The following is a 27,238-nucleotide window of genomic DNA, read 5'->3' on the forward strand; positions in this document are numbered from 1 at the left end:
TATGAGAGGAAGAGGAGGAAACACATAGAACGACTGGAACACCCACGGTGTTACCAGTGCGTCCACAGCTATCGCCTGAGGGTCTCTTGACCTGGCGCAATACCTTTGTAGTTTTTTGTTGAGACGGGACACCATCATGTCTACCTGTGGCAGTTCCCATCGATTTGTAATCTGAGTGAAGACTTCGTGATGAAGTCCCCACTCTCCCGGGTGGAGGTCGTGCCTGCTGAGGAAGTCTGCTTCCCAGTTGTCCACTCCCGGAATGAACACTGCTGACAGTGCTTGCACGTGATTCTCCGCCCAACGAAGAATCCTGGTGGCTTCCGCCATCGCCACTCTGCTTCTTGTGCCGCCCTGGCGGTTTACATGAGCCACTGCAGTGATGTTGTCTGACTGAATCAGCACCGGTTGGTTGCGAAGCAGAGGCTCCGCTTGACTCAGGGCGTAGTATATGGCCCTTAGTTCCAGGATATTTATGTGCAGACAAGCCTCCTGACTTGACCACAACCCTTGGAAGTTTCTTCCCTGAGTGACTGCCCCCCACCCTCGGAGGCTCGCATCCGTGGTCACCAGGACCCAGTCCTGTATGCCGAACCTGCGGCCCTCGAGAAGGTGAGCACTCTGCAGCCACCACAGAAGAGACACCCTGGCCCTGGGGGACAGGGTGATCAGCCGATGCATCTGAAGATGCGATCCGGACCACTTGTCCAACAGATTCCATTGAAAGATCCTCGCATGGAACCTGCCGAAGGGAATGGCTTCGTATGATGCCACCATCTTTCCCAGGACTCGCGTGCAGCGATGCACCGACACCTGTTTCGGTCTTAAGAGGTCTCTGACTAGAGTCACGAGCTCTTGAGCCTTCTCCACCGGGAGAAACACCTTCTTCTGGTCCGTGTCCAGAATCATGCCCAGAAAAGGCAGACGCGTTGTAGGAATCAGCTGCGACTTTGGGATATTCAGAATCCAGCCGTGCTGTTGCAACACTTCCTGAGAGTGTGCTAAGCTGATTAGCAACTGCTCTCTGGACCTCGCCTTTATGAGGAGATCGTCCAAGTATGGGATAATTGTAACTCCTTGCCTTCGAAGGAGCACCATCATTTCTGCCATTACCTTGGTAAATATTCTCGGTGCCGTGGAGAGCCCACACGGCAACGTCTGGAATTGGTAATGACAGTCCTGTACCACAAATCTGAGGTACTCCTGATGAGGTGGATAAATGGGGACATGCAAGTAAGCATCCTTGATGTCCAGAGACACCATAAAATCCCCCTCTTCCAGGCTTGCAATGACCGCTCTGAGCGATTCCATTTTGAACTTGAATCTTTTCAGATAAATGTTCAGGGACTTTAAATTCAATATGGGTCTGACCGAACCGTCCGGTTTCGGTACCACAAACATTGTGGAATAGTATCCTCTTCCTTGTTGAAGGAGGGGAACCTTTACCACCACCTGCTGGAGATATAACTTGTGAATCGCCGCTAACACTACTTCCCGTTCCATGGGGGAAGCTGGCAGGGCCGATTTGAGGTAACGGTGAGGGGGCATCACTTCGAATTCCAGCTTGTATCCCTGAGACACAATCTGTATAGCCCAGGGATCCACATGTGAGCGAACCAACTGGTGGCTGAAATTTCGGAGACGCGCCCCCACCGCTCCTGGCTCCTGTGGAGCCCCAGCGTCATGCGGTGGATTTAGTGGAAGCCGGGGAGGACTTCTGTTCCTGGGAACTAGCTGTATGGTGCAGCTTCTTTCCTCTACCCCTGCCTCTGGCAAGAAAGGACGCACCTCTGACCTTCTTGCTTCTTTGTGATCGAAAGGACTGCATTTGGTAATACGGTGCTTTCTTAGGCTGTGAGGGAATATATGGCAAAAAGTTTGACTTCCCAGCCGTAGCTGTGGAAACTAGGTCCGAGAGACCATCCCCAAACAATTCCTCACCCTTGTAAGGTAACACCTCCATGTGCTTTTTGGAGTCGGCATCACCTGTCCATTGCCGAGTCCACAGGACCCTTCTGGCAGAAATTGACATGGCATTTATTCTAGAGCCCAGTAGGCAAATGTCCCTCTGGGCATCCCTCATATATAGGACAGCGTCTTTTATATGCCCCAGGGTCAGTAAAATGGTATCCTTGTCTAAGGTACCCATTTCCTCAGACAGATTATCTGTCCATGCTGCTACAGCACTACACGTCCAGGCCGACGCAATTGCCGGCCTCAGTAGAGTACCTGAATGTGTATAAACAGACTTCAGGATACTTTCCTGCTTCCTATCTGCAGGATCCTTTAGGGCGGCCGTATCCTGTGACGGCAGGGCCACCTTCTTAGATAAGCGTGTCAGAGCTTTATCTACCCTAGGGGAGGATTCCCAGCGCATCCTGTCCGTTGGCGGGAAAGGGTACGCCATAAGTAACCTTTTGGAAATCAGCACTTTCTTATCGGGGGAATCCCACGCTTTTTCACATAATTCATTTAACTCATGTGAAGGGGGAAAAGTCACCTCTTGCTTTTTCTCCCCATACATATAAACCCTCTTGTCAGGGACAGGGTTTACCTCTGATATGTGCTAAACATCCTTCATTGCTATAATCATGTGGCTTTAGACATTTTAGGCTGCAATTTTGCATCATCGTCATCGACACTGGAGTCAGAATCCGTGTCGATATCTGTGTCAACAATTTTGGATAGTGGGCGCCTCTGAGACCCTGACGGCCTCTGCGCTGTAGGATCAGGCATGGGCTGAGACCCCGACTGTCCCAAGGCATCAGCTTTATCCAATCTTTTATGTAAGGAGTTTACATTATCATTTAACACCTTCCACATATCCATCCAATTAGGTGTCGGCGCCGTCGGCGGAGACACGTCATTCATCTGCACTTGCTCTGCCTCCACATAGCCCTCTTCGTCAAACATGTCGACACACGCGTACCGACACACCACACACACAGGGGATGCTCTATATGAGGACAGGACCCCCACAAGGCCTTTTGGAGAGACAGAGAGTATGCCAGCACACACCCCAGCGCTATATGACCCAGGAATCACACAGTAACTTAAGTGTTTACCCAGTAGCTGCTGTATATATAATTAATGCGCTAAATTTATGTGCCCCCCCTCTCTTTTTACCCTTTCTACCGTGAGTCTGCAGGGGAGAGCCTGGGGAGCTTCCTCTCAGCGGAGCTGTGGAGAGAAAATGGCGCTGGTGAGTGCTGAGGGAGAAGGCCCCGCCCCCTCAGCGGCGGGCTTCTGTCCCGCGATTTTGTGTAAAATTAATGGCGGGGGCTCATGCATATAACAGTGTCCAACTGTATATATGCTGCTTTTGCCAGGAGGTACTTAATTGCTGCCCAGGGCGCCCCCCCCCTGCGCCCTGCACCCTACAGTGACCGGAGTGTGTGGGTTAGTGTGGGCGCAATGGCGCACAGCTGCAGTGCTGTGCGCTACCTCATATGAAGACAGGAGTCTTCTGCCGCCGATTTTGACGTCTTCTTGCTTCAACCCGCCGGCTTCTGTCTTCTGGCTCTGCGAGGGGGGCGGCGGCGCGGCTCCGGGAACGGACGACAAGGTCAGGTTCCTGTGTTCGATCCCTCTGGAGCTAATGGTGTCCAGTAGCCTAAGAAGCGCAACCTAGCCGCAGTTAGTAGGTTTGCTTCTCTCCCCTCAGTCCCACGTAGCAGAGAGTCTGTTGCCAGCAGAAGCTCTCTGAAAATAAAAAACCTAACTAAAATACTTTCTTATTAGCAAGCTCAGGAGAGCTCACTAAAATGCACCCAGCTCTGTCCGGGCACAGATTTTAACTGGGGTCTGGAGGAGGGGCATAGAGGGAGGAGCCAGTGCACACCAGTAGTACTAAATCTTTCTTGGAGTGCCCAGTCTCCTGCGGAGCCCGTCTATTCCCCATGGTCCTTACGGAGTCCCCAGCATCCACTAGGACGTTAGAGAAATAATACTTACCATTGCCCCGCTCGCGACCGCTGCTGCTGCTCCGTCTGGCCGCCGCGGCTCTTCTCTATGACCTCTAGTGTCTGTCACTGGAGCCGGCTGCAGCGGACGCCCACACAGCCCACGGCATCTGCTGCAGCCGGGGGAGCGGGGAACGGGGTGCGGGCAGGCGGCGGTGCCTGCGGCCGTGCCTCCATGCTGCTGCGCCCCAGGCGCAGGCACTGCTGCCCGCACCAAGAACCGCTCCTGACACAGTCACATGTACAATGCAGGAATTATGACAAACAATAAAACTGCACTGGACTAGCAATACTATTACTGAGTAAAGCTATGTATATAAACAGATATATCAATGCACAGTAAAAACTGGATGAATATCACAGGGTACTTGTACTAAATAACCCTGAAGTATGCACTTGTTCTTAACTAACACTGTCTAAACGACATGTAGAATACTTAAGTGTCCTGTAAATGCACAGCGCTGATGATGCAGGCGGCTTTACAGAGGAGGCATCACCCAGCAGTCCCAGAATCAGTGCAGCTGTGTGTAATGGCATCCAAACGCTGACAGGGAGACAGAGAGATGCAGCTCCAGAGCGGGAACATTTACTATAAATGGTGGCCAGGGGCTGGGGCTACAGACCAGAGCCTTATCCCCTTTGTGGACTTCACCACTGGGTGCCTTAATAAAATGGATTATAGCCAATCCTACCTGTGCCCTTGCCCTGGTGATTTAGTGGGGTCCCTGTACTGCCACAGTGTCCACACCAGCACGCACGGCCCACCTCCAAATGGCCGCGGTGGATCGCGATTTCCAGCGTGACCCTCTTACCTCCTCCCCGAGAGTGGCCACGCGATCCCGGAGAACTTTGGTTAGTGTGTGTGCCCAGGATGAAGAACCGGAGCCTCCGCTGTAAGTACCCGGCAACCAGGGACGCAAGAGTATACAGCGCCGCTGTGGGAGGTGATGGAGCTGCAGGAGATATCAGAATGATATCTAGCACTAGAGTGCCTCTGCTGCAGCCCTTGAAGTCTTCTATCTTCTTTAAAATAGCTCTTCTTAGGGCTGCTGGAGCAGCCCTGCCTGTTAGCTGCCTGCACTGCAGCACCAACTTACAAACTGAGCTCATGTGCACGGAGGCGGGGTTATAGAGGAGGCGGCGCTGAGCATCTTGGGAACAGTCATAGCTTTTAGCCTGTTGGTGCCTTGGATCAAGATCCTACTCTACACCCCAATGTTATTCCCTGTGGAATACTAGTGTACCCCGCTGCAGAAAGAAACTCTCACCACTACAATCCATTCTGAATGCTGCTGCGAGGCTGATCTTCCTTGCTAGACGTTCATTGTCTGTGGATTCACTATGTCAGTCCCTCCATTGGTTACTTGTATTCTACGGTATTCAATATTTAATACTTTTACTCACAAACAAGGCCATTAATCAAACTACACCAACATACATCTCTTTGCTTATCTCGAAATATTTCCCAACCCGACCTCTTTGCTCTTCACAAAATCTCATCCACACTCATTATTTGCTCCAATGGAAGATTGCAGGATGATTGCAGGCATTTCGCTCTGTGGAATACACTCATACGCACAATGTGACTCTCCTCTAGTCTCCAAACCTTTAAGCGTTCTCTGAAAACGCGCCTGAAGAGCTTATCAAATTCCAGAACCACTCACATAACCTTCATAAACTTTCCTATCCAATTACATCCCCACTGTAAAGTCCATGCAAATCCTCATATACTTTCATGTTCTTCACCTTCCAATTCTCCTGATCCCAGGTCAACATTGCTGTGTGACCATATCATAAAGCCCACCAAGCACCTTTGCAATCTGGTGGTCTTTTATGCAATAGATAACATCTATACAGTATATTGTGTATTAATGTCTTCTTTCCTATAGATGTTAAGCTTGCAAGCAGTACCTGTTTTTTTCCCCACTTTTGTTTGCAATTGTTTTGTTTTATGTTGTCCCTGTTTCCAATTAAGGCTCAACGGATTTGCTGTGCTATATAAGAAACTGTTAATAAATAATAATAAATACTAATTGCAATGAGTTTGTGTATTTTTGTAACCACTATCTGTTTTGTGTGCTCAAAATATGCTTTTCCATATTCGGATACTTGTTTGTATAATTTACAAATCTTTACAAATAAATACATTTGATTTAAATATTATTTAAGAAACATAAGTGCGTCATGTACCTGTTCATTTAACCCTGCCACAGAATGATCACTGCTATAACTACATAACTAGTTCCTAAAACTAGCATTACCAGCTGTTACATAATAGCAGGCGCTATTTATAATACATGATAATGGCACTATTTTTGGTATGTATAATTTAATTGCCATATACTGTAAGATGACTGCAGAGAATTTGGACAAATAATTCAACATCACAGTATATACTTGGTCATCATTTTATTCCAGGAATGTGCTGATATATTATGCTGTATATACAGTATATAGCCAGATTCCTATTGTAAACTTTAATCTGCACAAACACAATATACACAAGACACTTGGAAGGGTTCATGAAGGAGTAGCTCCACCTTACATTTTATTTTAAATCCGAATTCAACTCATGAAACAAAACAGTTTTCAAATGAAAAAATATTGTTAAAGACTTACACTGGGACTGGCTTCTAGCAGTGACTGCACTTCCATCACATCTACATAAGTGTTGCTGGGAACTGAAATGCATTGTCTGAAGAAAGTACAATAAAGTACACTTTTTAAATGCTTTACTTTCATGAGCAAAATGTTGAGATATTTAAATAATACAGGACACTTTCATTAGAACTATGTTACCTTAGATATAAATATGAAACATAGAACAGCCTGGGAAAGATTATTTCACAATAATTCAGAATGCTTAGTCCCCAGAAGTACCTACCATCAGTTATTACATATCCTGCAACTGTTTTCTTTAAGCTATTCATGTCTGTTATGAAAGCAAATGTAGTTTGGTACCATTTGGCGAGTTTAAGTATTATTTATTAAACCGCATTAGAAGAAAGCACATAAGGACTGCACATAGATGGTTCAACACAGCCCCTAGCCTGGTTTGTTAGCTTTAGCAGGCTCTGAAGTGTTGGGTGATTAGTCACTATCGTGTCCCAAGTCCATAATAGTAGGGTTCATCTGGCCGGTATCCATATGCTGTTGTAGGTCGCCCAGGCATACCAGCAGCTTGGCCAAAGCTATCAACCCCAATCCTATGAAGAGAATAGAAAAATACAATCTGTTATACACTATGTGCAATGGAAGATACCTTAAAGAGGTTTACACCTAATGAATAGTTAGGACACAGAAACAGAATCATCATTTCACTTTTTAAAAATTCCATAGTTTTGTTCCTGTTATGAATGTAGCAGCAAGAAAAATTAGGCCGTGCTCATTTTTAAAGCCTAACCCTAAACACTAGGAGAGACAGACTAATGGTGCCCATACACTTGTGCGATGCGACATCAGGGGGCATCTTACCGGCAGTTCAGGTGCGATGAAATCGCACCTGAACTGCCAAAGTGATTACCATGCGATAGATCGCATGGTAATCATGTGATGGGCACGTCACCGCCGAATGGGAGCAGCTTCAGGCCGCTCCCGGCGGGTGCCCATCGCACATCTCACTGCGATTCGATAAATATTAACTGCAGCACATACTATCTTGAGACGCGAGATTCGACCGGCGTGCCCGCGCATCGTGTCGAAAGGTACTTAGAATGTGCATACAATCCCCTGATTTCTCTCACAGATGCGGTCGAAATCGAAGGTTAGTACCGATTATCTCACAAGTGTATGGGCACCATTAGATTCACAGAGCTTCACACGTGCTATAAAGACAATAAAAATGGATGACCATACTTTAGGAAATGACAGCGGGTTCCTGAATGGTAGAGTGCTGCAGCCATCCAAAAAAGAACTGGCTGTCATTTCATAACCAAAATCTTATGGGAAAATGAAAAATGGAAGTTCCTTTAATATAAACCATTTGTTAGTAGGACAATAGGGCTAATTCAGAGTTGTAGGCCAATGCAATTGCAATTTTCTATGCTACGCAGCTGCTGTTAGCAAGTGGAGCTACTGCCCAGAAATGAAAACAGAGGCCCATTGAAGTGAACGCAACTCATTCGCAATTTGCGTACACATACGCAGCCTATATGCAAGAATGTTAAACACTGACTGCTCAAGTACAGTAGGTTTATGGCTACGCAGACTAGACATGGTGGTAGTTACACAGGCGCCATGTTTCTGTATACAGGAGCTCGCAGCTGACATCACATACAAACCCCGTAAATGACCATGACAAGCCTGAGTTTTTACAATCGCTCCATGCTTACCACCCCCAAACAGTCACTTCCTATCAATCTTTTGGAATGGGGAGAGATAGCGCTCACTGGGGGAAGGTTAGGATGAGTGCTGCTAGACCTGGAGGTGTCCTACCTCCTGTTGCAGATAATTGGAAGGAATGGGTCAGCGCACTCTGGGGGGCCCTATAAGGGCCCAAGCACAGGTCAAGCACAGGTGTACCATTTAGGAGGGTACACTCAGAAAGGGTATTCTGCAGGACACACCTGAAGAGGGATGTTCACCTATATGTAACATACAATCAATAAATATACACAACCCATCTTGTCTCACGGGTTATCATTGCACTTAAAGGGAACATACATATCGTTGGTTATCCTCATACAAGAACAAGGTCAATCCCCCCCCCCCTCAATATCCACACCCCCAGAGTGCGCTGACCCATAACTTCCAAAACTTCCTATCAATCACTTTGCAACGGAATCCTCATTGCCTTTGCGCATATGCAGTGCGATCACAGAGCATGCGCAATCTGCCGATAATCGTTCAATTTGCAAAAACATCGGCATAGCGTACAACTCTGAATTAGGCCCAATATTTTCAGTGTAGTATGTTGAAGTCTCCCATTTTCAATTCAATATTAAAAGATAATCTAACACGGATCATGCCTTATTTAAAACAATCTTTATGACATAGGGAGTATATTTACTAAAGGTCGATTTTGTTCAATTTTAAATCAATTTAAATCGATGTTGGTCTTCCAGGGTTAAAACACACATTCACCTGTACTAATGTTTAAAAATTATTATTAAAAAATCATCTGCTAGTAAATGTGTGTTTTAACCCTGGCAGACCAACATCACCCTTTAGTAAATATACCCCACAGAGTTAATAATTATTTAGCAGTATATCTACTCCTTGTTTGGCACCTGATTTGTGTTTGTGTGTCAAATAACCTACTTTGTTTTAGAGCATTTCTGAATTACAAGAGTGTTCTGGAAAGGTAAAGAATGTAGTTTCACATCTGCACAATTACAAACTATACTCAGTTGTTAACATGATACGTACTTGCCGCATTTTTGGCAAACTATGGCATAAAATTGCCTAAATATGCCTAAAATTGATTTATTGATGCTGTGTATCTATTCGGTTATATACTAACAGTTTATTTGATGTGCATAGTGAATAAATTATGAGGCATGTAATTCCACCAACATCCACAAGATGGTACTATAAAATGACTAATCAGAATTACCACTTTCAAAAATGAATGGCGATTATATTAGTCATTTAGGATATATTTGTTGTAGCATATGACATTAGAAGATGCACATTTCTGCTGTTCGGAAACGCTCAGGAAAACTTTAGGCATGTTTTCATGAGCGTCCCCCCCCCCCTTCAGAAAATACTGAATGTATCATCCCTACAGGCAGTCTGCAATTACTGCTTCTGTGAGGGGGTGTATCTGCTAGGTCCTGAGCCCAGGGGTAGAACCAGAACTTTGTGGGCCCATAGTAACATATTGATGGGTCCCTTATCCCAGTGATTCTTGAGAGACACCACTCCGCAGCAGTTATTCATTTTATGTCCGATAATGGTGCCCAAGTTCATTTTCTGAATAAAAAGGGAGCAGGAGGAGCGAAGGGTTGGGTGGCCATCCTCAACTCAGCCCTCAAGAAGAGCGCTTCACAACCAGTTACCATTCTTCCTGCTAAACGTCACTGGCGTTCCTCATCCCTCAGAAGCTGGCAACCTGCCCTGCACTCGGGAAAAGACAGCGGGGCAGGGCTCCACAGGTCCCTCTCCTCGTCCCTGCAGCGGCAGGTGAGAGGCTGCTCAAACTGGCAGACACACGCGGTGCACTGAGAGAGAAGTGGCATGCAGCAGTAGCATAACCTGTTCCCCATACACCGGACGGGGATGAGGACTGTGTGCGCGGCTCCTCTATCCTAGCTAGACCCACAGCTCCTCTCTTCCAGGACCCTCTGCAGCCTAGTAAAGATAAGTTGCTCGGAGCCCCCTGAGGCAGGAACCAGACAGTGATCAGGACAAGATGAGTGAGGAAGCCCCCCGGAGGAGTAAATGCCCCTGTCCTCGTGCTTACCTCCTCTATTTGCTTCATGGATGCAAATGGTGCAGGGACAAACGTAGGATTTTTTAAAAAATTTTTTTTGGTGTGTCTGCCAGCTTGCAGAAACGTTATACTTGCTTGTGTGCCCTCCACTGGGACTTGCACCCAGAGCAATAGAAATCGATGATAGGCAGCACGCAACGTTTTTTTCAAGTGAACAAAAACATCATCAGGATCATCAGGCCATCCTGATGATGGGGCTACGTACCCCGAACTGTTGATTAAATAAACACCGTTTTTGTTCACTTGAAAGAGACTTGGAGTGCAGGAAATGGGAAAACTGAATACTCCAGTAAGGTATGGGTGAGGTGGGCGATCGTTTAGGGTATATACCGAACATGGGTGCCATTTTGAAATCGGCCATCTTGAATCTGTCAGTTTTTTCAAATAGAAAGGGGGTTGTGTAACATGTCAAACAACATCAGAATTTGCTGAAAAGTTTATTCTGCAGATTTGAAATAGCAGTTATGGTTCAAAAGCTACAACACTTTTTTTGTTACAAGTAACTGAAGATGTCAAGGGTGGTCTTCAGGTTGCCAGTGGTCGGAGCCCCGGCGACCAGCATACCGGCGCCGGAATCACGACCGCTGGCATACCGACATCTTTGCTCCCTCTTGGGGGTCCACGACCCCCCTGGTGGGAGAATAGATAGCGTGGCGCCCCGCAAGGGGCTCATTTGCGCTCGCCCAGCTGTCGGTATGCCGGCGGTTGGGATTCCGGTGCCGGTATGCTGGTCGCCGGGACCCCGACCGCCGGCAAACCATACTACACCCATTTGGCAAAAGAGGAGAGAGTTGAGGTCATTTTGATGTCTGGAGAATGAACGTTCATGAAGGATGCCAAAACCATTGTTGAGGTTGTCTCGTCAGTAGCACTTTTTGGACGACCACTTCGTGACTTGTGAGCCACAGTCCCAGTTTCTTGGAATTTGGAAATTAGGCACCTGACGGTGTTATGTGAAACTGGAGGTCTTTCTGTGTGCCAGTTTTTAAAATCTGCAGCTATAACACAGAAACTTCGTTCTCCAGACATATACCGTATATACTCGAGTATAAGTCGACCCGAATATAAGCCGAGGCACCTAATTTTACCACAAAAACCTGGGAAAATTCATTGACTCAAGTATAAGCCTAAAATGGGAAATGCAGCTCTAGCCGTACATAGCCCTCATACTGCCAGATATGCCCTCATACTGCCAGATATGCCCCCCCAGTGCCAGATATGCCCCACAGTGCCAGATATACCCCCAGTGCCAGATATGCCACACAGTGCCAGATATGCCCTCATGCTGCCAGATATGCCCTCATGCTGCCAGATATGCCCTCATGCTGCCAGATATGCCCCACAATGCCAGATATGCCCCACAGTGCCAGATATGCCCTCATGCTGCCAGATGTGCCCTCATGCTGCCAGATATGCCCTCATGCTGCCAGATATGCCCCACAGTGCCAGATATGCCCCACAGTGCCAGATGTGCCAGATATGCCCTCATGCTGCCAGATATGCCCCACAGTGCCAGATGTGCCCTCATGCTGCCAGATATGCCAGATATGCCCCACAGTGCCAGATGTGCCCTCATGCTTCCAGATATGCCCCACAGTGCCAGGAAGGGTACTTACCCTCCATCGCTCCCGCGCTGTCTTCTGAAGGAGGGACACGGAGGGCACAGCGCGCGGCTCTCCTGTGTCCCTCCTGCGTCTCCGGCGGCGTGTGTGTGTTAAATGAAGTGCCGGTTTGTGAGCCAATCAGAGCTCACGAACGGGCACTTCCTTTAACACACACACGCCGACGGAGACGCAGGAGGGACACAGGAGAGCCGCGCGCTGTGCCCTTCGTTTCCCTCCTTCCACTGACTCGAGTATAAGCCGAGGGGGCTTTTCAGCACAAAAAAACGTGCTGAAAAAGTCGGCTTATACTCGAGTATATACGGTATATATATAAATTTCACATATACAGTATGGAAACTCCCAACACACTGTGAATATCTATGTATGTGTGTGTGTATATAATATATATTTATTTTATGCGAGAGAGAGCTAGGCATGGATAGAGAGAGAAGGGTCATGCGGAGAGATAGGGGACATGGGGAAATATATATAAGCTGTGTGACTAAGTGATGTGTGTGGGAGGGTCTGGGAGGAAGCACAATATTAATATATACACTGTGCGTGAAATCATTTATTAAAGATGCCCCCCTCTCTGAACTCCCCCCGTACCCGCACCCCCACACATACACATCACTCAAGTTACACAGTTGCTGTGGCTATCCGGACATCACAGAGGGGGGAAAGGGAGTTCTTATCCGGCTCTCCCCCTGCCGGTAAAATCCCCCCCGCACTCATCCGCCCACTCACTCACTGGCACCCCCAGCATACCCCCTGACCTGCTGCCAGAGTCCGTGCCTCACCATGCCTGCTCACTGTTAAAGCCAAATTGGGAGCTGCCGCGGTTGCCTAAGAGGAGCCATGTGCTGCAGCTCCCCCATCCTCAAAGTGCAAATATAAGGAGGCTGCGGCAGCGTTGCCTCAGTTCTTTCGTCTAGTAAAACAAAACAAAAAAGATATCAATCAGCTGCGCTGAGGTATCGGTGGGCTGGGGAGGTTTTCCAGGAAACCCCCCTTGCGCATGCTTATGTGGTGGAATTGCACGCATCATGGTGGACAGTTACAACCCGGTTATGGGCTGCAGTGATGTTGCCATGCTACTAGAAGGGCTGCATCCATACACAGGGGGAATGCCTTGGATGTATAACAGCATGTGGGTATCGTATGGCAACCTGTGACAGTTGGCACAGCTGGCATTACAACCCTACATGTAACTGCAATGTTAGTAAGTTCATGTGCATTTACAGATTATGAGAAATGTTAGCATGTTTAGCGCTAGGCTGGACACGGCCCAGAGTGATGGAAAGATACATCAGCAAGAGGCCACACCCCTTTCTATGGGAGCATGCAGCTACGCCCTCCTCATTGTTCAGCTCCCTGCAATATAAAATTACTAGAGTGAACACTAGTGCACCCATTTCATATTGTGCCACATTACAGTGCCCTCCAGTTCATATTGTGCCACATTACAGTGCCCTCTTACCATTATAGCATCCACTAAACACTCTTCTCACAAATAATGTCACACAATTCAGGCTGGGCAATGGATCAGACCCAATTGCTTAGCAGGCAAATCTGGGGAATTGGTATGTAACTCTATACCATGGGTCCAGGTCCCCTAAACCTCTGGTGGCATCCCTTGCACCCACTATAGTTATGCACATGCCTGAGCCTAAAACACCTTGTAAATAATTATTCTGCATGCAAATCCAAGAGACTAGTTCTAATTAAATGTAAATATATGTTGCTTATTATGGATATAAAATGCAGCTGAAAAAATAGTGCGGAGCAGCAGTGAGACTACTCCAACTACACCTGAATGACCCTCAGTGTGTATAATAAGATTCATATTGTTGTTGCTGAATACACATTGACACTACGCGTAGTGACAATTTTGCTATACTCCAATTTGGACACTGCATACAAATCAACAGGTATACTACTTCAAAGGAATGAAAACAATTTTTCATAGATGTGTCTGACTAGGCCATGCCTAGTAATTTACTCTGTGAAAGTCCCAATATTAAAATACTTAGTATAGCTTAATTTTAATCCTGCATTCAGACTATCCTCTGCAGTCCCGGTATGTGATCGTTCTGTTAGCATTTACAATTCCAAAAAAAAGAGTGATTGACACCAATGAAAATAATAAGAAATATTAAAGATAGATAATAACCAAGAATGGGACAGTCACAGTGGTACATATATATATATTAGTGTGTCCGTTTGGTGGTGCACCCAGAGTCAGAAAAAGAAGGTTAGCAAAGACCTGTGAGAAGAAAAGGAAGACTATGTGTGGGCGCACTCTAGTTAGCTCGGTAAATACCGCATCATATATATATATATATATATAGATAGATACTAAAATATAGCGTTTAATGGTCTACTTTAAAAATATATTCAACAGTTCACAGAAAACACCTAGTGACATTATTGGAGTTACTTAGATATACACACACGCGTATAAACACAATGGGTTCAGTCCTCTTCAGAAATATCAACAATCAGAGAACTGCTACTACTGATTAAACAAAATTTAAAAGAGAGTTATGTTCTGGTCATTAACAGAATATACTGGAGGTATGCAGCCATAGGTTTATACTGCAACCTTCCACCCTGACCAGTACAGATAAAAGCTGTATTGATAAGACCACTATGGGTCCAGGCATTAAGGGAGCCTCACCTATAACAGAGTGGTACCGTATAGTTCACTGTACCATCTGAACGAGATTGAGACAAATCTCACATAAGACACAGATACTGACAGCACAGTTATGGAAACAGGATAGAGGTGCTTCTGCTGTTAGTGTTATACGAGTATCAATATCCAGAGATTCAGTATACCTCTACAACACTCAGTATTCCTTGGAGGTCTCCCTTCCAAGTACTGACCAAGCCCAAACCGTTTGGCTTCCAAGATCAGAAGAGATTGGGCATATTCGGTCTCATTCCGTCCAAATTCACTAATGAGAGGGCACCAGAAAATGAAGGATATCAGAAAAAGCACGATTGAAAAATACAGCGTAGTGAATCTGCTTTCTGTTTTACGCAGGTAAATTCCTGGATCACAGATGAGAGTTCGCGGAATAAGTACAGTTAGAAACAAAGCAATTTATTGTGTCAGAATCCAAACTGCGTACATCGATATATACAGCATAAGCTGCTTTTTTAAAGCTACTTGGAAACACACACAAACTTATCTTGCTGTAGAGATATGTAACCACAGGCTAGCATGGTTGTTTTGATGGACGGGTGAAACGCGTTTTCCCATGGGACCCTCACATTAGATATAAGGGTTAGGGAAAGAATTACACAAAATTAACACAGCCAACATTATAGGGAATGCAGTCAAAATGCCAGCAGTCGGGATCCCGGCATTCAGGAAGCCGGTGCCAGAATCATGACAGCCTGCATTTAACCGATGGCTGACATACCGACACTAACCCCAAATTCCTCGGTTGGTGGGTCCACAAAGTGGATCGGATAAACCCTTGATAATATTACTGGCCATAGGCAATAGAATTTGTATATATAAATAATAAAATGTATGACATTGTTTTATAAACCCAACTCAGACAGGAGATCCAGATCCTCACTTACTGTAGTTGGCAAACGCTGATTACAACTTGCATATAAAACAGCAAACCATTTTTCAGGGCTTGGTAAAATAATATATATTTGGCTGTAATAATCTGACATAGTTCTGATATGGAGTTGTGCTGTTTGTAGTAGACTACTGTATGAACAGAATTGCAGATCTTGTGAAGTGTGAAAAGTATATTTCACTATATAAGGCAATGGGATTATATAGCTACTGTATATAGTATATATAATACTTAAGTGGCATTATGTGTTTACACTACTGTAAATACAGCTTATAACCAATGTTATCTGATGTTAAAGTAATGATGTACAGATGTAGCCATGCTCATCGTTGCTGCTGCTGCATCCTAGTTGCGCCATACAAATAGCGCAGTTTGGCTAAGTAAAGCATTAAAAGTCGCAAGAGAATCCACAGTATGCAATAAAAAGCTTCACCACTGGGGGCAATTGTCCACTAATGAAGACTACAGTACAGTGCTGGATAGCAGCAGACGAATATGGCACTACAGAATACTGTAGCAAGCCGTGACAAGCGGGCCAGTGCACAGTAAAAACAATAGTTTAATACAATAATACTTCAGGGCAGAGTATGAAATCACCAGAATGACAGACAACCAGTAACAATATGCCTTACAACTGAAAGCTCCACTGGTGCGCTGTATAAAATGATCTCTACATTAAGTAGAAATGTGAACATAGAAAAGATTTTCTAAGCGACTCTGACGCACACAAAGAAAAGCACAGGTCAGAGTTCTACACAGCTCTTACAATCAGTGATAGAGTTGGGACACACAGCGCTATAAAAAACATTACAGTGAGCGACATCACTATGTAACTGCAGGTGTCAGTCACCTGTCTCCGTGGCTCTCTTGGCAAAGTGGTATCACCGATGGTTACCATGCCCGTGAGCTAGGGTTTGATTCCCGCAAAGGACACACTTGTATTATTATTGTTATTAAATTTTATTTATAAGGCGCCATATGTGTTTCGCAGAGCCGTACAAAGGACAGTACAAGGAGACAAAACATAGCATTACAGTAAATAAATAACAGAAATAGCGTACAGGTAACATAGAGCACCACACATTCTCAAGACATAATACAGCTAAGATGTAAGTATTGAGGGATTGATCATCGTACTACAAGAGGCTGGTGGCCATAGATGGAGATGAGCCTTTACTTGCAGGGTAAAGATGGTCTTTGAGTAGGGGAGAGCTGCGAGTGAAATGTGTTGAGACGAGGGCTTAAATAACAAGAGGAAAGAGGGCCCTGCTCTGAAGAGCTAACAATCTAGTGGGGAGGGGCGACAGACAGATGACAAGAGGTGCAGGCAAGCGGGAGTTAGCCTGATGGCAGTATGCAAGCAAAGCTGAGATGTTCACGGCATGAGGCAGGGGGGTGGAGGCGCGGCTTCAGGACTGGGTTATGCATCGGGAGGGTATGCTTTGATGAATAGGTGGCTTTTTAGTGCCCGTTTGAAGCTTTGCAAGGTCGGGGAGAGTCTAATGGAGCGGGGGAGTGCGTTCCACTGAAGGGGAGCAGCACAGGCATAGTCTTGAACATGAGCATGGGAAGCAGTGACCAGGGCGGAATTCCAGTGGAATTAGAGATGGCCTTGTATGTGAGGGTGAGAAGTTTGAAGAGGATTCTGTAGGGGAATGGGAGCCAGTGTAGATTTTGGCGAAGGGGAGTGGCAGATGCGGTGCGGCGGGAGAGGAAGATAAGCCTAGTTGCAGAGTTTAGGACAGATTGGTGGGGAGCAAGATGGGAGCAAGCGAGGCCAGTGAGGAGAACATTGCAGTAGTCAAGTCGTGAGATGACCAGTGAGTGGATGATGAGTTTAGTTGCACTCTGGGAGAGATATGGCCTGATACGAGCAATGTTGCGTAGCTGGAAACGACAGGATTGTGCCAGAGCTTGGATGTGGGGTGCAAAGGAGAGGGAGGAGTCAAGACTGACACCCAATAGCGGACTTGGGGAATGGGGGAGATGGTGGTGTTGTCAACAATGATAGAGATATTGGTTGGGGGTGTTGCTCTGGATGGGGGGAAGATGATGAGTTCAGTTTTGTCCATGTTGAGCTTCAGAGAGCGTTCAGACATCCAGGAGGAGATTGCAGAGAGGCAGCTGGAAACCTGGGAGAGGACAGAGGGGGACATATCAGGAGAGGAGAGGAAGAGTTGTGTGTCATCAGCATAGAGGTGGTATTGAAGGCCAAAGGAGTTAATGAGCGCACCCAGGGAAGAGGTGTACAGGGAGAACAGAAGGAGTCCAAGGACAGAACCCTGAGGGACACCAACAGGAAGGATGGAAGGGTGTGAGGTGGTGCTGGAGGCAGACACAGAGAAGGAGCGGTTAGTGAGGTAAGAAGAAAACCAGTCAAGGACAGTGCTAGAGAGGCCAGCTTTTTGGAGTGTACGCAGGAGGAGAGGATGATCTACGGTGTCAAAAGCAGCAGAGAGGTCCAGAAGGATGAGCAGAGAGAAGTGGCCCTTGGATTTGGCCGAAAGCAGGTCATTGGTGACTTTCACCAGGGCAGTCTCAGTTGAGTGGAGTGGGCGAAAGCCAGATTGTAGTGGATCGAGGATGGAGTTGTCAGATAGGTGGCTTGTGACAAAGCTAAATATTTATCTTATATAAAACCCTTTATGAGGCCTAAGAACACTGTACGCTATTTACGTATGGAGTACCGTAAGGGTACGCTCGTTGCGTAACAATCGCTTAGCCGTAGTCGAGACGCTCAAGCGTCACGTTCGCTCACGGCCAAGAGATCACAGGCAGGCACGCTATTGGCTGCCGTCTAACGTAATGATTCGCTATAGCGATGCGAACGCTCGAGACCACGAGGAGATCACCAGCGGCGTAGACGCTCACAATGTTAAACCTTTATTTCTAAACCGTAAACAATGTAATATGCTGAAAAGCCTTAGTGTAGAGATAGGGTGTAGATGCAACCTAGTGTAACCTTATTAACTTAAATGCAGTTCGAGCGTCACCGACGCTCTGAGAATACTAAACACTATAAGAAATACACAGATACCTGGGCTTAGGGTCCAACGCCTAATATATATATATTATGAATGATATACTTGCAAAAGAATTAACACAATACACATCATACACTACAATATAACATAGACTACCTAACCAGATAACTACACAGGAAATACAATATAATACTATTACGTTTTAAGGGAAAATAAGAGAGAAAAGAGGAGAAGAGAGAGAGAGAGAAATGGAGAGAAATGGCCCACAATAACAGTAAGAACAATATGGTTGCGGAGAAACACTTACGCACAAGGGGAACGATCGCATGCGCCTCTGGACATCCAGCTCCCGATTTTCAGCAATGATAACCGTTGAAGAGTGAGCTGGATGTGATCGGCTTGTCTATTTATGCCCCACACACAATACAATTCAATGGTCCCTACAATCTCATTGTTCATTGGACACAGGAATTCGGCTTCGCATTATAACAAAAGGTCATAGGTTGATTCATACAGGTGGGCTGTGACGATTTCCAACAGCTCAGGTGGGTGGGATACTGGGTTTCCCGCCGCATAGCTAAGTAAGAGCAAATAATAGTAAATGGACATAAACTTCTTATGTCCATAACTATTCGCACGAGCGATTAATCCGCTCCAAACCAACACCGGAATATTGCTATTTAAATACTCTTCCGATGGGTACCAAACACCACTGTATTACTCCTGTCTGACCCTTCGTATCAAACAAAGGGGGATTTCTCTGTTCATGAACATTCTACATTAACCAAACTTTCAGAATCTATCAAAGGGACCATGATCTACAAAATACATTATATAGTGAAAATATGTAACGATTGAGTCGCACGCTACGATCACATAAACTCTACCGTAAATACGCATACCGTGCGCCTGCGGGTGCCCGCGACTGTGAGTATGCGCACGCACGGGAGAGCGTACACATGCGCAGCGCGGACGTGTATGAGGTGCAAATATGGCAGTGTGTATAGAGATATTTTTCTGACTTTGACAGTCCACCCTTTGGCAGTCAATAATAACTGCCACTTCTTAAAACATTTCAAAAAGAGAAAAATATATGTCAGGGGTTAATACATTTACATGGTTGGGTAGGGGAGGAGAGGAGAAGGTAGGAAAAGGGTATGACCTAGTGAGATAGCAGAAGCATGTGTGTATGAATCCGTGCTTGGGGGTCATGTATCATCGTGCCGTACGTGTTTTAAATCAAGCTTCGAGGTATTGCGAAGTATACATTTGAATTCCTTCTTATCCCGTGGTACGGGTCTGTGGATGGGCTGTCAAACTTTACCGAGCTCTTTTCGGATTTTGGTTGTAACAAAAATGGGGAGCACATTTTAGTTGATGATACATGAATGGGGGAATATGTGATTGCTGATATCTGTGCCTGTATTCCCTATACTATGTGTGTAATTACCTGAAGGTTGTAGAGATGAAGAGAAGACATAATTACGGTAAATGCGGTGGTATTCTATGTCAGGTAAATGTACATTCGTCGATTGAGGTCTTGTTTGGTGTCTGTTGAATGCAGTCTTCTTTGTGCTTTTGCCCATAAGGTGCGAGCAAAAGCTTTGTCAATGTCCATAGATTTACAAAAGTGTTGGGCTAGCGTGATTTTAAAATTTCTAGGGAAACTGGGGATCTATGGCAAAGTTCATCAAAAATCTGTGTATCAGGTTGTCAAAACTTCTTCTTTAATCCATCTGTTGTCTGTATATCGGCTCATCAAATTCCTCGTCCAAGTGGGTCTTTTTACCTTGGAGGAAACGGAAAAACAGGTGAAAGAAACGGACCGTAGAAATCGCATTTTCATCACATCATTGTTTCTACATTTGGGTCATAAATCAAATCCATTGGAATTACAGTTTCCTCACTCCTTAAACTCATCACCCTGGTACTTCGTTTACACTTCGTTAAAGCCTGACCGCATCTAAATATCAAGCCAATCGTTATAACACCTAAGATACATAGGAGAAACTTCCCAACATCCATTATGACTCCTTGAGCCCATTCTCCTAAACCAGAAAACCAATTTCGCGGGTTCAACCATGACACCCAACCAGTCAGCTCATTACCTACAGCAGCAAGAGTGAGATTGTGTCTCCTGCGAAATTCCCACTTCAGTTGGAGAATATCGTCCATCTTTTGGTCTATGACCTCGACCGGGTCCTCGGTGCTATTCGTAATATATGTGCAACATTTCACGCCGTATTGTGTTGCCAGTGTGACACAATATCCGCCTGTCACTGCTGTGAGGTAATTAAGAACCATTCTATGCTGTACCAGTTCTGTTTTATAAGCTTGAAGTTCTCTTCCAGTATACCTAAACGTGTCATCATACATTTCAGTGATATTATCTAACAAATTTGCAAAAGCAGATATGTATTTATAATTCAACACTCCTCTGGCGGTGCGAGTGAAATCTAACGCGATTAGAAACTGAATCCCGGTGGATTCATGGATCATGTCAGAGGCCGGATGCTCTGTTCTTTCTATCAGGTGCCGTTTAACTATGTGCTCGTAATGGGTGTGAGTATAAGGAGCTTGGGCAACACGGTGTATGTCTTTCATTTTGTCATGTGATACAGTCATTACTTCAGGCAGTACTTTTCCAATATAACACAATCCTTCAGAGTTTGGGGCAAGCCACTTATACGCCTTTCTCCCGCATATGAAATATGCATCATCGGGGAGAACATATGGGACGGAGTAGGACATAACCATATTACACACCTTCCATGTGAAATCTCCTAACCCTAATTCTTCCATCTGCTTAGTACACGTATCAGGTTGTACGATATGTGCACAGTATCCTGGTGATACCTCTCCAACTCTCGTAATCCTATTTCCTAAGGTATACCTATACCGGAAAGATTTTCCTCTACTGGCTATGTGGCGTATAAGTTCTGTATCTGTAGGCATTCTATCTGCTCTATGCGAAAAGGTCATGGTTTGGTTACTCCATGACACTTCCCAATTTCCCGGCTTTCGGGGATTGGAGATGTTAAAACATAATAGGGACCTATCCACATGGTATTGGTGGAGCTTCAAACTAGGAGGGCTGGAGATATTAAACCTCCTGTCCACCGGTCTCCCACCACTTAACTCAAGTACCTCCCCTAACGTTAAAGGGAATGGTACTAGCCCTGATTTGCTATGACCTTGAGGTACTTGAGAGCATACCCAACAATCTGTTTTATTTAACACACTACCCACTAAGGAGTGATAGTCACTCAATGGATGCCGGTCCATATGGATATTAAAACTGGATTGGCATTTCTTAATGCACCCATCCTCCACTACGTTGTCACAGAGCCTGCAGATACAGTTTTCTTCAGCTAACAATCCTTCACAATTCCTTCTATTGTCAATGCTATCGGATCGTTTTCTGATACTCGCCTTTACTTGTTGGTTAAGTTGTTCTTGGAAAACTACGCCTCCATCTTTATCATCAGAACCCATTCCAGAACCTCTCTCGACCTCCATGGTACTCTCGCCGGAACAGACTGCTCTGATCAACATCATGGTCAACAGGAAAATCCGGATCACAGTCTCTTGGGGCAAGTCCATCTTATAGGAGGAAACGAAGAAGAATGAGAAGGGGGAAAAAATAATTTGAGGGAGAGGGCATGGGAAGTTGGAGAAAAACAATAAAAGGGAACAGGGGATCGACAACTGCTGTTGGTCTTGTGATTTTCAATGCTCAGGTGCCGCCTCAATCCTCCTGGAACAGACACTCCAGTGATACAACCTCTACCGTCTGTTCCTTATCACGGGACCTCTCTGGATCAGCAGCAACCTTCTTACAGTGGGACGAATGAACCCAAGTCTCTCTCTCAGCAACCTTCAATGCTGTAGTGCTAGTCAATAAGACCTGGTATGGTCCTTCCCATCTGTCAATAAGGCAACCTGAGCGTAGAAAATTCCGTATCATTACATAATCCCCAGGTTCAATGTCATGACAATTACTATCTGGTAAATCAGGAATCACTAACTTCAGATTATCATTTTGATTCCTTAACTGTTTACTCATGTTAATCAAGTATTTTACAGTCACTTCATTGTTACACTTCAAATCATCCTGGGGGTTAATCATAACATGCGGTTGTCGACCAAACAAGATTTCAAAGGGAGACAGATTAAGAGGGGACCTGGGAGTGGTTCTGATGCTGTACAGTACAATGGGTAAAGCTTCTGGCCATGTCAATCCTGTTTCTGCCATAACTTTGCTCAGTTTATTTTTAATAGTGCTGTTCACTCTTTCCACTTTCGCACTCGCCTGTGGACGGTATGGAGTGTGCAGCTTGCTATCAATTCCCATCAATTTACACATTCCTTGAAAGACATCACCTGTAAAATGGGTACCCCTATCACTTTCGATAATTCTAGGGATACCATATCTACATACAAATTCCTGCACAATTTTCTTAGCAGTAAACATAGCGGTATTTGTGGCCGCCGGAAATGCTTCAACCCAATTTGAGAAAACATCTATACAAACAAGTACATATTTCAAATTCCGACAAGGGGGTAATTGTATAAAGTCAATCTGTATTACCTGGAAAGGGCCGCCGGCAGGTGGGATATGAGATGGTTCTGTAGGTATTGCCTTTCCGATGTTCTTTCTCAAACAAGTAAGGCATGACATTGCTCTTTTACTCGCATGAGATGAAAATCCTGGGGCACACCAATATGCTCTTACCAACTTGCACATCCCTTCCTTGCCCAGATGAGTCAGCCCGTGAGCTGCCTCAGCTAGACATGGAAGGTATGCTCTGGGGGCCACTGGTTTACCGTGTCCATCCGTCCAGAGTCCTGAGGACTCCTGGCCATATCCTTTTGCCTTCCAGACTGCCTTTTCCTGTGTGGAACACAAATTTTGCATTTCACACAACTTCTGTGTGTTGATGGTATTAAATACCATCAGTTGTGTGGTGTCTGTCTGTCTGGGGGTACCGGCTGCTAACTTAGCAGCTTCGTCTGCTCGGCTGTTACCAAGTGATACTGGGTCTTGGCTATATGTGTGTGCTTTACATTTGATAACAGCCACTCTGTCGGGTTCCTGTATCGCTGTTAGAAGCCTTTTTATGTGAGCTGCATGCGCTATCGGTGTACCAGCTGCCGTCATGAAATTTCTGAGGCGCCATAGGGCTCCGAAATCATGGACTACCCCGAATGCGTATCTAGAGTCGGTGTAGATATTGGCTGATTTGCCCTTAGCCAATTCACATGCTCTGGTTAGGGCGACCAGTTCAGCAACCTGGGCTGAGTGAGGTGGGCCTAGCGGTTCCGCTTCTATGGTGCCTTGGTCATCTACGACTGCGTATCCAGTACACAAGTCTCCCGAGTCTGACTGTCTATGACAACTACCGTCCGTGTAGAACGTAAGTTCTACATCTTCCAGTGGGTTGTCACTGATGTCAGGCCTTGCGGTAAAATTTTGGGTCAAATATTCCATACAATCATGTGTGTCCTCCTTTGTGTTAAATCCTCCTTCCCCACCACTCTCATCCTCCACCCTTTGTGCCTGTCCAGGCACACCTGGGAGATATGTAGCAGGATTTAATGCACTGCATCTCCTTATGGTGATGTTTACGGGGGCCATTAGTGCCAATTCCCATCTTGTAAACCGCGCTGATGAGACGTGCCTGGTTTGGGCAGAATTCAGCAAGGCTGACACTGCATGTGGTGTATGAATTGTGAGGTTGTGACCTAGCACGACATCTTCGCTTTTCGTTACTAGCAATGCTATCGCAGCAACGCTTCGCAAGCATGTGGGGAGGGATCGCGCTACCGTATCTAGCTGAGCGCTGTAATATGCTACTGGCCTGCTGGCATCACCGTGCTTTTGGGTTAGTACGCCTGCCGCGCAACCAGCACTTTCTGTTCCGTATAGCTCAAAGGGTTTCCCATAGTCTGGCATACCTAATGCTGGTGCCTGCGTTAGGCACTGTTTAAGTCTCTCAAATGCGGTCTCAGACTCGTCTGTATGCGAAATCCGATCAGGTTTGTTTGAGGAGACCATCTCCTGCAAGGGTAACGCTAGAATGGAAAACCCTGGGATCCAATTACGGCAATACCCACACATTCCTAAAAATCTTCTGATCTGTTGCTGGGTTTGTGGCAGAGTCATGTCTCTAATTGCTTGAATTCTATCAGCGGTCAGGTGTCTCAGTCCTTGTGTTAGACAGTGTCCCAAATATTTTACCTTAGTTTGGCATAATTGCAACTTGTCTTTGGAAACCTTGTGTCCTGTGTCTGAAAGATGAAACAGGAGCTGTTTCGTATCCTTCAGGGATGCTTCCAATGAATCAGAACACAGTAGTAGATCATCCACGTACTGTATTAATACTGATCCACTCACTGGTTGGAAAGACTGTAAACAATCATGCAAAGCCTGGGAAAATATACTTGGACTATCTATGAATCCTTGTGGTAATCGAGTCCATGTGTATTGGACTCCCCTGTATGTAAATGCGAACAAATATTGGCTGTCAGGGTTCAGAGGTACCGAAAAGAAAGCGGAGCAGAGGTCAATAACAGTGAAAAATTTCGCAGTGGGAGGGATTTGCATTAGGATGACAGCTGGATTTGGCACTACGGGGAACTGACTCTCAACTATTTTGTTAATCCCCCTTAGATCCTGCACTAGCCTGTAACCCCTCCCCCCACTCTTTTTCACAGGGAAGATGGGACTATTGGCAGTGCTGGACGTTCTTACCAGAATGCCCTGTTGTAGCAAGCGCTCTATTACTGGGTAAACTCCTAACTCCACCTCTGGCTTCAGAGGGTACTGTGGGATTTTTGGAGCTATCCTACCATCTTTTACTTGTACAACTACCGGAGCTACGTTTGCCATTAATCCAGTGTCCTGTCCATCTTTAGTCCAAAGTGACTCTGGTATCTGAGATGTCATTTCTTCTACTTGGGAGGGAGTCCTATTTGTCATAATGGTATGTGACATTAATTTTGATGGGGAGTCTAACATGTCTCGCACTTCCTGAGCGTGATTCTCAGGTATGTCCAAGAATACACCTTCAGGAGTACAATAAATGACGCACCCCATTTTACACAGTAAGTCTCTTCCCAGGAGATTGGTCGGTGCCGATGCAGCCAGCAAAAAGGAATGCTTGGTATGTAAAGGCCCTACTGTAATCTCAGCTGGTTTGCTAACAGGGTAGTGCTGGACTACTCCTGTTACTCCTATGGCTGGAATTGTCTTACCAGTGGTTCTCATGCCCACTGTCGAATTTATCACTGATTTGGCCGCCCCTGTGTCTACAAGAAAGTTTAATGATTTACCAGCTACATTGATTGCAATTTCAGGTTCACTCCCAAGACTTGCAATCAATTTTACTGGCTGCAGATTACAGGTATGGCCACACCCCTATTGGGTATGGTGACCTCCCTGAATCCCGCTGGCAGCAACTATTTGTGAGGGAGTTAGCTGGGAACTACCAGAGGCGTGCCAGTCTCTGTTCGGGGGGTATCTTTTTGTTTCCCCTGCATGTGGCTCATAACTCCGTTTCTGCGGACCCTGCTCCCAATTTCGTGTGTCGTGTCGTTGTCTAGGGGGTTGATAAGATTTTGGTACATTTCTTGATCTACAGTCTCGTGCAAAGTGTCCTTGTTTGTGACAAAAATAACATGTGACCACATTTGACTTACCCACAGGGTTTGGTGATATTAACACAGGCTGTTTTGTGGTCAGGGCCTGTATTCTTACTGACATTAACTTATCACCTTGTGACTCCCTGTGTCTAGTGATATTCCGGTCGTGATCAATAGCAGCCTCTCTCAAAGTAGCCACAGACAGACCTCGCCAACATGGTTGTGTGGTCTGTACCCTAGTCTTTAATGACTCTTTTAAACCATCCATCAGTACCGATACTGCTACTTCTCGATGGTTTAAGTTTGTTTTAATGTCCTCTATGCCTGTGTATTTTGCCATCTCTGATAATGCTCTGTGAAAATACTCTGCAGCTGTTTCTGACTCCTTTTGTTTAATGGAGAATATCTTGTTCCATTTAACTACCGCTGGGAAATACTCCTTTAACTGTAAGCTTATTCTTTTTACATTGTCTTTGTTGTACACATCTGTAAGAGGTACATCCTGATCTAATCCACAGTCAGCTAAAAATTGTGTTGCGTCAACATTGGAGGGTAAACATGCTCTCAGCAATACTTGCCAATCTTTATTATTGGGCTCTAAAGTGTTTCCTAGGTCTCTGATGTATTTTTGGCTGGCAACTAAGTCTTTTCTAGGGTCAGGGAATTCAGACACTATGGTCCTTAATTCCATTCGGGAAAATGGGCTATACATGGCAATGTTCCTAACAGGAGTGACTCCTGAAGTGTCTGTTTTCCCATTTGGAACTACTATTACCTTAACAGGATTAACTCTAACAACCTCATTCTGTGTAGATTCTGCAGTTTGTGGTGAAATAGTTTCAGCATAGTGTATGGTGCCGTACTTACCCGTTGATACGACCTCACCTGTCCCTCCGCTAGGGGGCTTTGTTACTAATCTCGTGGGTTGGGCCGTGCCTACTGTTGTTTCTGATATGGTGGCTGCTAGAGAGAGCGCTGATATTGTTGCCGATTCGTCCTCTTGATCACA

At 45.6% G+C, this 27,238-nt stretch overlaps 1 protein-coding gene across 3 annotated transcripts in view; it reads right to left on the reverse strand.

Annotated features, from left to right (window-relative positions):
- Positions 1-6,356: 6,356 nt before the first annotated feature.
- The window catches only part of KIFAP3 (kinesin associated protein 3), a 631,738-nt gene continuing 610,856 nt past the window's right edge, over positions 6,357-27,238 (reverse strand). For 2 of the 3 annotated variants that reach the window (XM_063940294.1, XM_063940293.1), the window contains exon 20: positions 6,357-7,168. In XM_063940294.1, coding sequence (XP_063796364.1) covers positions 7,060-7,168 — 109 coding nt within the window. In that variant the 3' untranslated portion in view covers positions 6,357-7,059. The remainder of the gene's footprint in view (positions 7,169-27,238) is intronic. The other variant, XM_063940295.1, reaches the window with a different exon arrangement.

Source organism: Pseudophryne corroboree, chromosome 9 (genome assembly GCF_028390025.1).
Source record: "Pseudophryne corroboree isolate aPseCor3 chromosome 9, aPseCor3.hap2, whole genome shotgun sequence".
Taxonomy (NCBI): Eukaryota; Metazoa; Chordata; class Amphibia; order Anura; family Myobatrachidae; genus Pseudophryne; species Pseudophryne corroboree.